Here is a 12,949-nt window from a genome sequence, read left to right as displayed (position 1 = left end):
TAGAACTTATTCCTCTGGGAATGTTTGTTTAGCACTCCAGGAAACATTTTTGAAATAAAAAGTATACATACTTTTAAACATGTAAATATGCTTTTCTGTTTTAATTAAAAAATCAAGTGATAGACGTAAAGGCCCGGAAGGACTTGCATTTCACCTTTATCTTCATTTCTCCGTAATCTCATGTTAAGGTTATTGCTTCAAATATTATCATACTTGCAGTATGCACCACGAGAAGACTGCGTGCCAGTTCACAGCATTGCACTTCAACAGTGGCGAATGCATGAGTGGTATTTTTTTTTGGAGGGGGGAGGGGGGGTATAAGTGTGAAATCTTGCATTATATTGACATGAACACACTGCCAGACGGATCTACAGTTGCAGCTGTTGGCGATGTGGCTTCTCCAACAGTAACTTACTATCTTCACTGATATTTTGCCAATTTTTTCATAACTTCAGGAAGTAGTTAATCAAGGCTTTTCCAAACCACCTTTCTTCTTGTACCAACAAAGGGGGTGAAATTTCTTAACGAAATGAAACTACTCAAAATATAATTTAAACAATTTAGTACTCTTAAAAAAGGATTTGTATAATTAAGTGGAATTTTCAAAGACATACTTACTCTAGGATGTCTCTCATGACCCATCAGTTCATCCAAATTAATGCAAAAGTTTTTTGAATGATGCCAAAACAAATACAAATGAAAAAATATATACTTTGGGTTATAAATATATTAAATATAATGTAACTATCATGCATTAAAAGTTTTTTTTTTCTTTTCAAAATCCCAACTTTACTTATACCCTGGACAATTGAAAATGTGCTTGCATGTAATAATGTGTAGAAGTATAGACGTGAAATTAATTAAAAATTTTCTTGAATGGCTAATTGGTTAAATTAACTGCATTATTAAGGTTCATACACATTTAAGTTTTTTCAGCCCATTACTTCATTCTAAAATGAAAAAAAATTAGTGCAGTAACATTTTGGTTAAAATAATACTACAGTTCTATTCAATAAATTATATTGTTGTGTGTTGTCCTTAAAATTACAGAAAACAATTTACAAGAAACAAATAACGAACAACATAATGTACAAAAATTAATGCTAACAATGATATACAGGTGATTACTTACATACATACACAGAAATTATGAGAAAATGTACAAACTGAGATGTGAACAGAGAAATGCAGTCCCTCACGCTCCGATACCAACACGACAAAATGTAATGCATGTGGGCTGGCTCCTGTCTGAGACACTGCTGCCAACTCAGCTCCAAGAAAAGAATGAATGATGTGTAAGTTCGTAGAATAACAAAGGCAGATCAAAACCACAATTAGTTAATTTTACCACAAAACTGCCTTACATTACTAAAAATATGCTACAAATTTAAACTTCCACAGAAACTGAATAAATACATAAATTACCATACATAGTTTTCATAAGAGGATTACGTAAAACTTTTTTTTTATCGGTGGAACACGCAATTATACAATTAATAAAAATAAATCTTGCATCTTCAAATATACACGATGTCTCTTACAAGAAAGCATCCTTTCTTTGGTATCTAGTGGAAAAAATATTTGGCAAATAAAAATGCCACAACTTTACAAACGTCATCCCTCGGATACAAAACTTGTTTGTTTATACAAAGAGCATACACACTCTTGCTTCCGGGCTCATCTGCTTTACCATACCACGTTCACGCGACTACATTACACAAGTCCAGAGGAATAGTTTCACTTACATCATGCACGTAATGCCAAGAAACTTAACACATTCACTGAAACTATAGCTGCCCTTGGAGCAACCTTGAGTCTTGACGAACCAGGCGTGGGCTGAGATATGATTGACACTGCTGGGAACAGGACTCGGGGGCAAACCTAAATCAAGTCATTATTGTTAAGGTTCAACTGTTCTTCATTCTTGAGAAACTCAGAGAATAATGTCAAGGAAAAAAAAAATTCTTTATGTGCCTTTTTATAACATATCATAATATTAGAGACATCTAAAGTAATTTTTTTTCTATAGTTTGGAAAACTGCCGATATATTTTGATTAAGCATTTTTACTCTGAATTTGCTCAAATTTAAACTCTGATTCTCTAAGCTTGCTCCATTAATTCCAGGCCAAGTTCGCTTCAGTCCCAAATTTTGCTCCAAACGTAGTAAATAATTTTAAAATTGCTACCTACCCTGAGTGAAAGAACCACTGCACACAGCTAAGCTTTAGTGTAAAAAAACTGTAGGGAACATTTGTGCATAACGAACACTTTTCGAAAGCAAGTCTCTTTAAAATTTAAATTTTGGGTCTTCACAGGGAACAAAATACCAAGTAACTGTATCTTCATTCATGGTGTGGCTAGCATAAACCAAGCATAATTTCCATGGAAATATCTCACCTCTTCCTCCGGAACAAGCTATTAGGACCCACACAACGTAACAGCACTATTTAATAGTAAATGGGGAACTGTATACAGTCATAAACAAGTGCACTTCACATTCACAACAATACAAAATCACAAAATACAGGAGAGAAAATTTATGCCGACAGCAGCGTCATAGGAAGAATTATGTGCAGGATCGTTGTGCGCAATATCACCAAAAAACTTTTCAAAAGGTTCCGCAACGCTTCACGCCCAGACACTACCAACATTGAACTAACGAACTGGGAACAAAAAAGGTTGCCAACGGACAGTGCCCCACTTCATCAGCCGTTCACTTCCTCGACTTCACAAAGCACCAACACAAATTAGTAAGTATACAGCATTTTTTCGAAGTCGCCCAGAAATCAAAATGTTTCTGCACTATGGTCCCAGTTATGCATAGAAAAATAATGGAAACCGAAGTCTTTATTTCCTTTGATTCTAGCAGCTCCACACGGCGGCGTCAGCTCCTCGCACACTAGTATTGTCAGCACTCTGCTCTGATTGGTGATCGGAGCGCGCCCGCAGTCCCGAGTCGCGCACGCTCCCACCGACTAGACTCGACAGTCGCACGCGACGGCACGTCTTAGCTCTTGGAGTGGTGCGCGCTCGTCTTCTGGGCCTTCCTCTTGCGGCTGGCCAGCATGTCGTAGAAGGGGTTGTGGCTGATGCTCTGTCTGCAACACCCAAGTCCCGAGTCTCGCAACAGTCACACACACCTCCAGGGACCATCACCACATACCTTCGCAATAACAAGGTTTGTACTCACCTAACTATTACCAATTTTGATCACAATTTTTATGTAATTTCTAAATCAAATTAAAAAAAAAAAAGTTAAAAACTATTTTCTCATTTAGTACATGCGTATCACACCTAAATAATGAATATGCTCCAAAGAGAAACTTTCACAATTTTATACAGCACCTGATGTATTTTTTTTTTTGGGGGGGGGGGGGGGGGGGAATTGTAAAATATAAATTTAAGATGGCACACCTGCAACTCAAAAGAATGAATAAAAACCAATTGGGTACTACCTACAAGAAGACATGCCATCAAATTTGGAAGAATATGTGATTCTTAAGCTTTTTTTTCCTCCAACCTACACTGAACCAAAGCATGGCTTTAAAATTATTTTTGTTGAAACTTTATATTGGTTTTTTTTTTTCATATTATTCTACGATATTTTAAAATGTAGTTATAATTGTTTACCCTTGGAACAAAAAAATTGTGTATTACATAATAACCATACTTTTTAATCCAACAAATTACTTACACTAGGGACCCTGAAAACTCTTTGAACCGTGAAATCCGCAAAATAATACGAAAATTACCTGTTTTCAAGTTTTTTTTCCCTTCAAAATTTAACATTCTTGATGAAACATGACGTTTGGCGCAAAATACAGCTGTTTTCACGAGATAATCAACTCCATTACTGTAAATCTCATGCTGTTGGTCATAAATATGCAACACAGGAAACAATTAAAATTGCAGAGTATTTGGATATTTTTTTCTACCACAGCACAAATCAATATTATTATGATGCGATTACATCAGAGACACCTGCTTCAGTATTTGAACCTGTCTAACATAAAACCCCTGACCTACATTTGAAATTGAATTAGCAATGACTGTGTAAGACACAAGTGTTTTCTTAAGTCTTTGCTTGCAAGTACTCATCCCTGTAAATAACAAAGATAAATTTATTTTGTGTGTGCTATACACTTATTTACTTGTAAATAGTAGTATGTTAACAGAAAAAAACTCTTTGTACCAAAACAGAAAGGACCAAATTTATTTTTAGTTATAAACAAGTTCTTTAAAAAGAAGGATCACAATGCTAATAAATTTAGGTACATTTTTCAAAACTAAGTTAGTAATAAATTGTGCTTTTGTAACATATAACGAGAGTTGAAGTAGGAACACATTAATATATGTTTAATGAAGCACTGGTGGAAAAAATAAATTTCAGTTGATTAAAAAAAACAGTAGCAAGCAGAATTTCAGGTTTTAAATTGATATAGTTTTCACTCACTGTGACTATTTTTATGTACACAAGATTTTTCACAGGATTTCCAGAACACAATACACAAAAATTCTACTCACCGTATACATTTCATCCACTCGTCTTTTTCCTCCGGCGTCGCCGCAGACATGCGATACACCGTGTGTTTGCCTGTCACACAAAATAAACTTGTGATACTAATGGCATTAGTCTACAGTTAATGTACATACTTTATAAATCAGTATTGATGTCAAAACACTAAATGTTACTATACTGAAGATATTTCAAGCCAAGTAAGAATCACTCCTCCATTTTCCAGCATTAAAAAAGTTGCTAACTTGTAATATGCGATTAAAACAAAATTTATATTGATTGCAATGACAGTAAAATTTTGCTAGAAAATAAACAAATACAACACCTTAAAAAAATGAAATCCTTAATGTAGGATTTAAAGACATGACAAAGAAATTATGTGAACAATTACAAACTTATTATTTTTTTAAAGTTTACTTAAGAGTACATTAAATAACTATCTAAACAAAACCAAATCATACTGTGGACAACTTGACTTAATAAAATAAGTTATAATAAGTTCTGCATTAAAATGGAGGGGAGGGGGAGGAAAGCCCTTATAATTATGCAAAAGATATTCTAAACTAATAAATACTGTATTAGCTACAAGTATAAAGTTAAGAGATCGCAAGACGTAAATATTGAATAATGCAGGCCTAACGTGAATTACACTATCAGAATTACAAACGCACTAGCCCCAGATTTTACTACAGCCTTGGAGCCTTGTACCCAACCTATGGGGCCCAGTGTTAAATCTGCATCATTTAACTTGTCCCAAATTTGACGGTCTTCAAAATTCGAACTAGTGGTAACTATTTAAATTATACACCCGGGAACATAACCTCACAAATATAAATACACTTGAAAGATATTGAAAACACAATTTAAATCACTAATATTGACGATAAATAATTTTTTTTTAATGATATGTACCAGTATTCAAATATCACTTGGTTTAAGATTTAAAAGCACATATACAATTTTTATTTGTATGTAGCCATTTTTTTTCATCCCGTGAAAATTTTTTTCCATGGCACGTGCACATTGTAAAAATTCACTTTCCTCATTTTTTTTTCGTAACGCCCCTAAAGAAGGACAAATTAAAAAAAAGGTTATTAACGATCATAACACCTTGGTTGACGTTTGGCTTATCCTGTATTAAATGCGAAGCAACACACGCGTGCTGGTTTTGAGACACGCAACACGTGCCGAGGCCTGAGCGAACAATGTGTCCGGTCCCGCAGACCGCTTGAATTGTAACGAAATAAATCAAAGGAAAGAACTGAAATGTGTGCAAATATTAATGTGAAATAACAAAAATAATCATAAACGACACAAATGTAAATGAAATACATCCACACGTAACGAAATGACTCGGAAACCTAACACAACAAACAGAATCACTTGATGCAACACAAATGAAATGAAGCATGGTTGCGTGGAAGAGCGGACGCACCTTCCACCACCTTGCCCTCGCTGTCCGTCTTGCAGGCCTTGATGAAGTCGCAGCCCGAGGCGAACAGCTCGAAGCAGTGCTGCTTGTGGCGGTCCTGGGCCTCCCGCACCCGGATGTTCTCCAGCGGGATGATGCCCCGCGGCTCCTTGTCCGTCGTGTACTCGAAGTAGTACAGGCAGTTGTCGTTCAGGATGAACCAGCGTCGCTTCCAGCTCTTGTACCGGCCCCCTGCCAGGCACACACGCCACGTCTCGACACTCTCGCACCAACACTGCCTCTCTACAAGCTTTGAATATATATACTGTATAGAAGTCGCGAGTGGATAGGATTTACTCTAAGTTTTTCAGGAGCGTATGATGAGCAGCTTGGGAACTTCACCGCTGCAGTGCGCTGCCGTAACGCCCTGTATCGTCTTAGTTGTTATGTACACGTTAGAGCGCAGCAATGTCGCCCGCTGTCATTCCCCCGCACCACCCAACCATCATTCACTGCAGCTTAAGGTCGTTCAACGTGTGGGGGAAGGGGTGCTTGAAGAGTTCGACACTTGTCCGCTAGGGACCACCACAAGTCGATGCCCTAGAGATGGTGGCGATTGCGGCGGTGAATTAACCAACTATCTTAAAACCGTATTAGAAATTTTAACCTGGGCTGGCGACTTCTATACAGTATATATGTTCAAAGCTACAAGGATGGCCGGAGACATCAAGGGGCCCGCCCGGCCAGGGGCGTAGCCGTGTCCGCGAGGCGGGACTAGCAGTCTACTCATCATGCATAGGGCAACCTTGAGATCAGAGCGGCGACCATAACAATATATGGAGGAGAAATGAAGATAAACACTAATGCAAGTCCTTCTGAGAGCTTTCGAGAACAAGTACCGGGTTTTTCGTGTTTAAAAATGGTTCATATAAAACACACATTTTGGTCAGTTTCACTCTTCTAAAAACACAAGTTTGAAAACAAAATACGGGAACAGAACTACTCAACTGCCCTCAAGAGTATTCCTAAATGCTTTTCGTAAACAGACACCGCTCTGACATCTCCGGTAGTTTTAACTGCACGGTTTATTATGAAGCTCTGCATCTGCATGTGTGCCCAGGTAGGCGAGGCCCTTCAATGGTAACAATAATTGAAAAACAAAAAAAAAATATATGGACAGTTACAGAGAACACAACGTACAAAGTATTGGTTGCTGAATACTGTTGAAAAGATTGAATCCTGATGCCAGTGGATAAAGTAAATAACTACAGTTTGGGTTATATATATAGCAGTTACGTACAAATATTTCACCTAGCATTTCTCCACTTGTTGACCAGGAAACACGATGGGAGGGTGAAATCGACATGTATTTTTACAAAATTTTATTTTGGCATATAATTATGAAGACTTCATTTTGGACTTTATAAAGTTTGTACCTATCAGTTTCACAAATCTTGATTTAAATAGAGCCATGTTCCAGTTAGGATTCAACCAAAGCTATGTAAATATAAATTATATAACTTAAATTAGTTGCAAAATAGGCAATATATTTACTGAGAGCAAACGTTTATTCTAATAGCATTTGATATAGAGGATTCAATATAATTATGAAAAAAAAATTACCTAAATATCTCAACAAATGTACTGTGAAAATTTAAAAACTTTACATAGCAGCTCCCAGCAAGTCTAACATCTCCCACAAATATGTTCCAGAACTTTCTGGTAAGCTTCACACTAGCAAATACATATTGTTTAGCACAATTATTTGTGAATAACTAAAACTATACTGGTCGCATTCACCCACTATTAAATGTTATCCCAGATGATCATAGGTATAATTTGCATTACTTTAACATACGGATCACTAATACCATATGTAGCCATGCAATCCACACGTCAATTTGCGTCTCATTTTGATCGTCGACAATTTGAACATTATATTGTTGTTGCTCATTTATTAATTTTTAATGTTAAGTCTGGGGCAAAAAGTGTAAAGTACCACATGAAAAGTTTTATGTAATTTCAATAAATTCGCAAAAAAAAAAAACTTTCTATAAACCATGTAAATATATAAATTTATAGTACAAATAGAACCTTAGAAATATTAAAAATACTCTTAAACCTTTAAGATGAAATTTCCTTTACGTGTTTGGTTAAAAAAAATATTGAGCCAAACATACAATTTTACCTTTATCCAGGGGCGCAACAAGGGGGGGGGGGGGGGGGGGGCAAGGGTATTTTGCCCCCCCTCTGAAACTTTGAAGTGGGGGCAAACGGGGGCAAAGAAAGTGCTGTGTAATCAATTTTTAGATAATAAAACTGCTTAAATAGCACCATTTTCCACCTTGAAATACAAATTTTCCCGGGGGAGGACCCCCGGACCCCCCGCTTCAATAGGGGGGATCGATGATTCTTTATAAAAAGGTATATTGCCCCCCCCCCCCCCCCCCCCCTGGAAATTTAGTTGTTGCGCCCCTGCCTTTATCGATATGTCTTCCTGTTATGAAGTGTATCAGGGCGACGGGCTCACCTTGCTTCCACAGCCAGCCCTCCTTGTCGGGGTTGAAGAAGGTGTGCATGAGGTCGTTGCCGTCGTCCTCCGGGATCTTGAACGGCTCAGTCTTGATGCTCTCGTACAGGCTCTGGGAACACACGGCCCCCGCGTCACTTCCCACGGCCCCCGCGCGGCACAATGCCTCGCTCCTCGCTCGCGTCTCCGAGGGTCACACTCACCACCGATTAGTCGGGCGAGTTGCGATACACCAGGCACGCACGTTAACACACCATCAAGCACCAAAACGCATCAAAAAGTCACTAAATTAATCAGCTTTTTTAATCAAAACTCAACTCAGATTTAAAAAAAAAAAAGTCTTTTAATGCATTTAATTCAATGAATGGAGATAGTACCAAAATGTATGGACTAAATAAATTGGAAAAAAAAAATTTTTCCCATCTTTTACATTGCAATTGTTATCAGCAACTAATTTTTACATTGTGACACATTCAAACATTTTACAAACACACATAATACGTGCTGATTTATTTTTATCGTTTCCCAGTAGTTATCCATGCATGCTTATTAACAAATAATTTTATTGTTGAAGTGTGTGAAATATCTGGGCGAAGCAAGCATCACTGAACAAGTTAATGTCATTTTCGTTGGTAACTGTGCAATATTGAACACTCACCACGAGCAGCTCCTGGGGCAGGTCGCCCCCGTTGTTGATCCCGCGGTTCATCGAGATGAACTGCTCCACCGTGGGCTTCTCCTTCACGCTGGGGTTGTGCAGACTCGTGTTCAGCATGATGATCGCGAACGACAGCACGTAACACGTGTCTGCGCAGAGGGGGAACACAGAGCGGTCACACATCTCATCCACGCCAGGTACCGTCACTCACGCTCAACTGCACTCTCACAAAACAAATACAGCAAAAAAAAAAAGGTCTTTCTTTAGTTCGGTTCAAACCACGGCCGTGCCGAATCAGCGATGTTGCCGGATTATCAAAAACACAATCCACTGTGCTGAAATAAAAACGGACAGTAACTAAAAACGTCGGCAGCGCAGCGATTCAACCTGGCGGCCAAATCCACACGAGATCAGAACGCAAGCAACCACGTGGACTGGAGACAGACCACAGAATGTGCCGAATCAACGACCTTTTCGGCGTACAGCGTTTCGAATTCCCGAGTTTTAACTGCCATGATCAATGCTTACCCAAAACATTTGCCCGGGAAACGTGAACCAGAATCTGATTTCTGCTAACTTTGTGCAGAAAAACCAATTAATCACCAGAACTCTGGTAGTTTCTAATAATTTCCAATTCATTAATATTGCAATGTTCTTGAGCAATGTCTCATCACTGTTCAGGTTTCTCCATCAGGGTAGTGTGAGCTGTAGTGCCCAATCTATCAATAAAAAGTGGGACAGATAAACATAAACAAGAGAAATAAGAGCATAGTTAATTACTTTTAAATCTGAACTGTATAAGATTCTTAAGAACCTCTGATTCAGGAGATACATATTGACAAGTAGAGGGGTTCGGAAAAACTTACGCCATGAAGGAAAATGTAAACACAAATATATTGATGTTTTCAATTCAAAGGTAATGGTTAATGAAAATTGTGAACACCCCTCACGTACAGTCAGTGAGAAAACTACCCGACTGACCTGTGTTTGTGAAGATGTTGGTGTTGAGCTGACAGTACCGCTGAGCGAAACACTCCATCATGCGATCTATCTTCTGGGCCTCCCCAGGTAACCGGAAACTCCACAAGAATTGCCTGCAACAGAGAAATAAAACTTTATAGTATTCAAAAAATACTAATGTTTAAAACAACTATTTTCTTGATTTTTGATTTGAATATCAATAATCTGATTTAAAAAAAGCCCTCAAAACCAACTACAAATGTCAACTGTGCTTTACATTAGTTTCAAGTTAGTGAAGTATAACTTCATACATCATCAACTTTAATATAGGTTTCATAAAAAAAACTCCATTGTCTTCAGCTAAAAGAATTTCACTTCCCAAGTCCAGTCACAGTATTGATACCCCTATTGGGCAACATTGCAGACACTTGAAAATATTTAATATTAACAAAATTACTTTACTCAGAAGGAAATTAGTTAACATGATTTGTTCAGAAAACAACTGCTTTATGATTTTTTATTTTAACCTGCACAGATCTTGACATTACTGTATGCAAAAGAAAATATAGTTCTAAATTACTTATTTAACATATGGGATTATGTACTAGTTAAATATAGCTAAAGGTCAAATGTTATACTATTGTAGTAGGCTTTGTCCCACTGATTTTACTGTCATTACTATTAAATAAAGGATTTTCCTGCATTTGCTGATGGGTCGCAAATGAGTACTATTGAAATAAATACACCCGAAGCCCTCAAAATTAGTCGCAAGCATGGGGGTAGATCCTGGGGTTGGGAAGGGGGGAGGGACAGCATCCTCGGAATAAAAAAAGTTGCGGACAGGGATGCAATATCAAATTTATATTCTAAGAAAACTTGTTTAAATATCATACAGATTTCTACTTACTTATTGCACAGGGGCCTAGGCCACCAAGTGAGATATGTAGTGTAGATTACAGATTACCCCCACACGTGCAAAACCCTCAAAGCTGTGTAATATAAGTTATTTGTTTCATAACATGTACAGGTTATCTAAAAAAAAAAAAAAATTAACAAAATTGGCTACAGTCATGGACTATTTCAACGAAAACTGTTGCCGACTTGGCACAAATTTTTTAGACGTGATAACGTCTAATAAATCGATGAACGCCGGCTGCAAGCACGAAAAAGTGTCCCGTAACGCACATTGTCCCGTTACGCTGTGTCCCGTTACGCTCGCGCCGCATCTCTCTTCCACTCAATTGGAAAAACCATCGATTTGACTTTTTCAAGGCAAATTAAACCTGAAACACTCCCATTCGTTTCCTACTTTTCCTATCATCGTCCTATCCTTAACAGAATAACACAGACTGGAAGAAGTTAAATAGCAAACATGTATAAAAATTTTAGTTAAAATAATCTGTTCGTTAAAGTAATAAACATACTTGAATTAATGAGTGCAAATAAAAGTAAATTTATCAATTTAATTTAGATTTAATTTCACTCCTTCTTTGTATCCATACAAAATAGTGATAATTCAATAAAAATGATTCAATTTTATTCATAAAAGTATGCAATTATTTCATCGATGTTTTGTTATGACGTAGTCACGTTAAAACTATCCTCCGTAAACCGACTTTACAGACAACCAATTTTTTTCCAGTTTCAATCACATGATCAACAGTTGAATGGGCAATGAGGGCCAGGGAGGAGCCCACCTGAGCGCCTGCACCAGGATGAGGTCCGTGAAGTCGTGCAGCTCCACGAAGGCCCGCAGCACCTTCTCGTTGAAGTCGCTGCGCTCGCCCAGGTAGTCGCCGATGGCGGTCTTGTTGAGGCCCTCGCCCTTGTACAGGAACTGCGCCACGTCCTCGGGGGTCGCCTTCAGCAGCCCGTGCTCCGTCAGGTACTCTATGCCCTTCTTCGGGTCCATGTTGAACTTCTTGCGGCCGAACGACATCTGCTTGGCCTTCGTGTTGTTCTTGCTGAACAGCAGGACACTGCCGCGCTTCATCCTCCCGCCCAACATCACCACACAGCACCAGCACACTTACAACATCACCACCACACAGCACCAGCACACTTACATCACCACAGCACCAGCACACTTACATCACCACAGCACCAGCAACACTTACTTTATCACCACACAGCACCAGCACACTTACAACATCACCACACAGCACCAACACACATCACCACACAGCACCAACACACCACCAGCAACACTTACTTTATCACCACATAGCCCAGCACACTTACATCACCACATAGACCAGCACACTTACATCATCACCACATAGCACCAGTACACTTACAATATCACACAGCACCAGCACACTTACATCATCACCACACAGCACCAGCACACTTACATCATCACCACATAGCACCAGCACGCTTAACAACAGATTACTCCAGATCATTTTCCTAGAAGTAAATATCTTTGTGATTAGTATAGAATAATCATTGTTTCATTAGTAAGGTGGCTGAATTCTAGGCAGTAAATTGTCAATTTATTTGTGAGTAAAATTAACTCCTTAATTAACTGTCATAGTCATATTCAATACAATAAACAATATTTAAAAAAATCAATTAAAATAAGTTAGCCTCTGTAATTTTAAAAATAGGTTTATGTTGGTATTAGCTCTAAACAATAGATTCTCATAACTTTTCCAAAAAATATATGTATCAGTCCTTAAAAGATTATTCTTTGTATTGAGCTGGAACCAATGAAGAGGACATACGTAACAATATTTAGTTGAAACTGTAACTAAATATTCGTTCTCACCTCAAATATCCAGTTTTCTCGAATACATTAAAATCTCCACAAAATACGCGATCATTCACAAAAGGTAAAAAATAATTCACAAAAAAAAGTGAATGGTTTTTCA

At 37.9% G+C, this 12,949-nt stretch overlaps 1 protein-coding gene across 6 annotated transcripts in view; it reads right to left on the bottom strand.

Moving 5' to 3' along the window:
• Window positions 1–1,003: 1,003 nt before the first annotated feature.
• LOC134538055 (cytohesin-1) overlaps window positions 1,004–12,949 on the bottom strand; it is an 84,977-nt gene continuing 73,031 nt past the window's right edge. For 3 of the 6 annotated variants that reach the window (XM_063379030.1, XM_063379032.1, XM_063379027.1), the window contains 7 exons: window positions 11,774–12,055; window positions 10,098–10,210; window positions 9,117–9,265; window positions 8,459–8,570; window positions 5,953–6,180; window positions 4,526–4,595; window positions 1,004–3,099 (listed from right to left, as the gene is read on the bottom strand). In XM_063379030.1, coding sequence (XP_063235100.1) covers window positions 3,009–3,099; window positions 4,526–4,595; window positions 5,953–6,180; window positions 8,459–8,570; window positions 9,117–9,265; window positions 10,098–10,210; window positions 11,774–12,055 — 1,045 coding nt within the window. In that variant the 3' untranslated portion in view covers window positions 1,004–3,008. The remainder of the gene's footprint in view (window positions 3,100–4,525; window positions 4,596–5,952; window positions 6,181–8,458; window positions 8,571–9,116; window positions 9,266–10,097; window positions 10,211–11,773; window positions 12,056–12,949) is intronic. The other 3 variants (XM_063379031.1, XM_063379033.1, XM_063379029.1) reach the window with 1 other exon arrangement.

The sequence above is a fragment of the Bacillus rossius genome, chromosome 13 (genome assembly GCF_032445375.1).
Source record: "Bacillus rossius redtenbacheri isolate Brsri chromosome 13, Brsri_v3, whole genome shotgun sequence".
Taxonomy (NCBI): domain Eukaryota; kingdom Metazoa; phylum Arthropoda; class Insecta; order Phasmatodea; family Bacillidae; genus Bacillus; species Bacillus rossius.
Note: the sequence above shows the minus strand (reverse complement) of the source record. Positions and strands in the feature narration are given on the sequence as shown.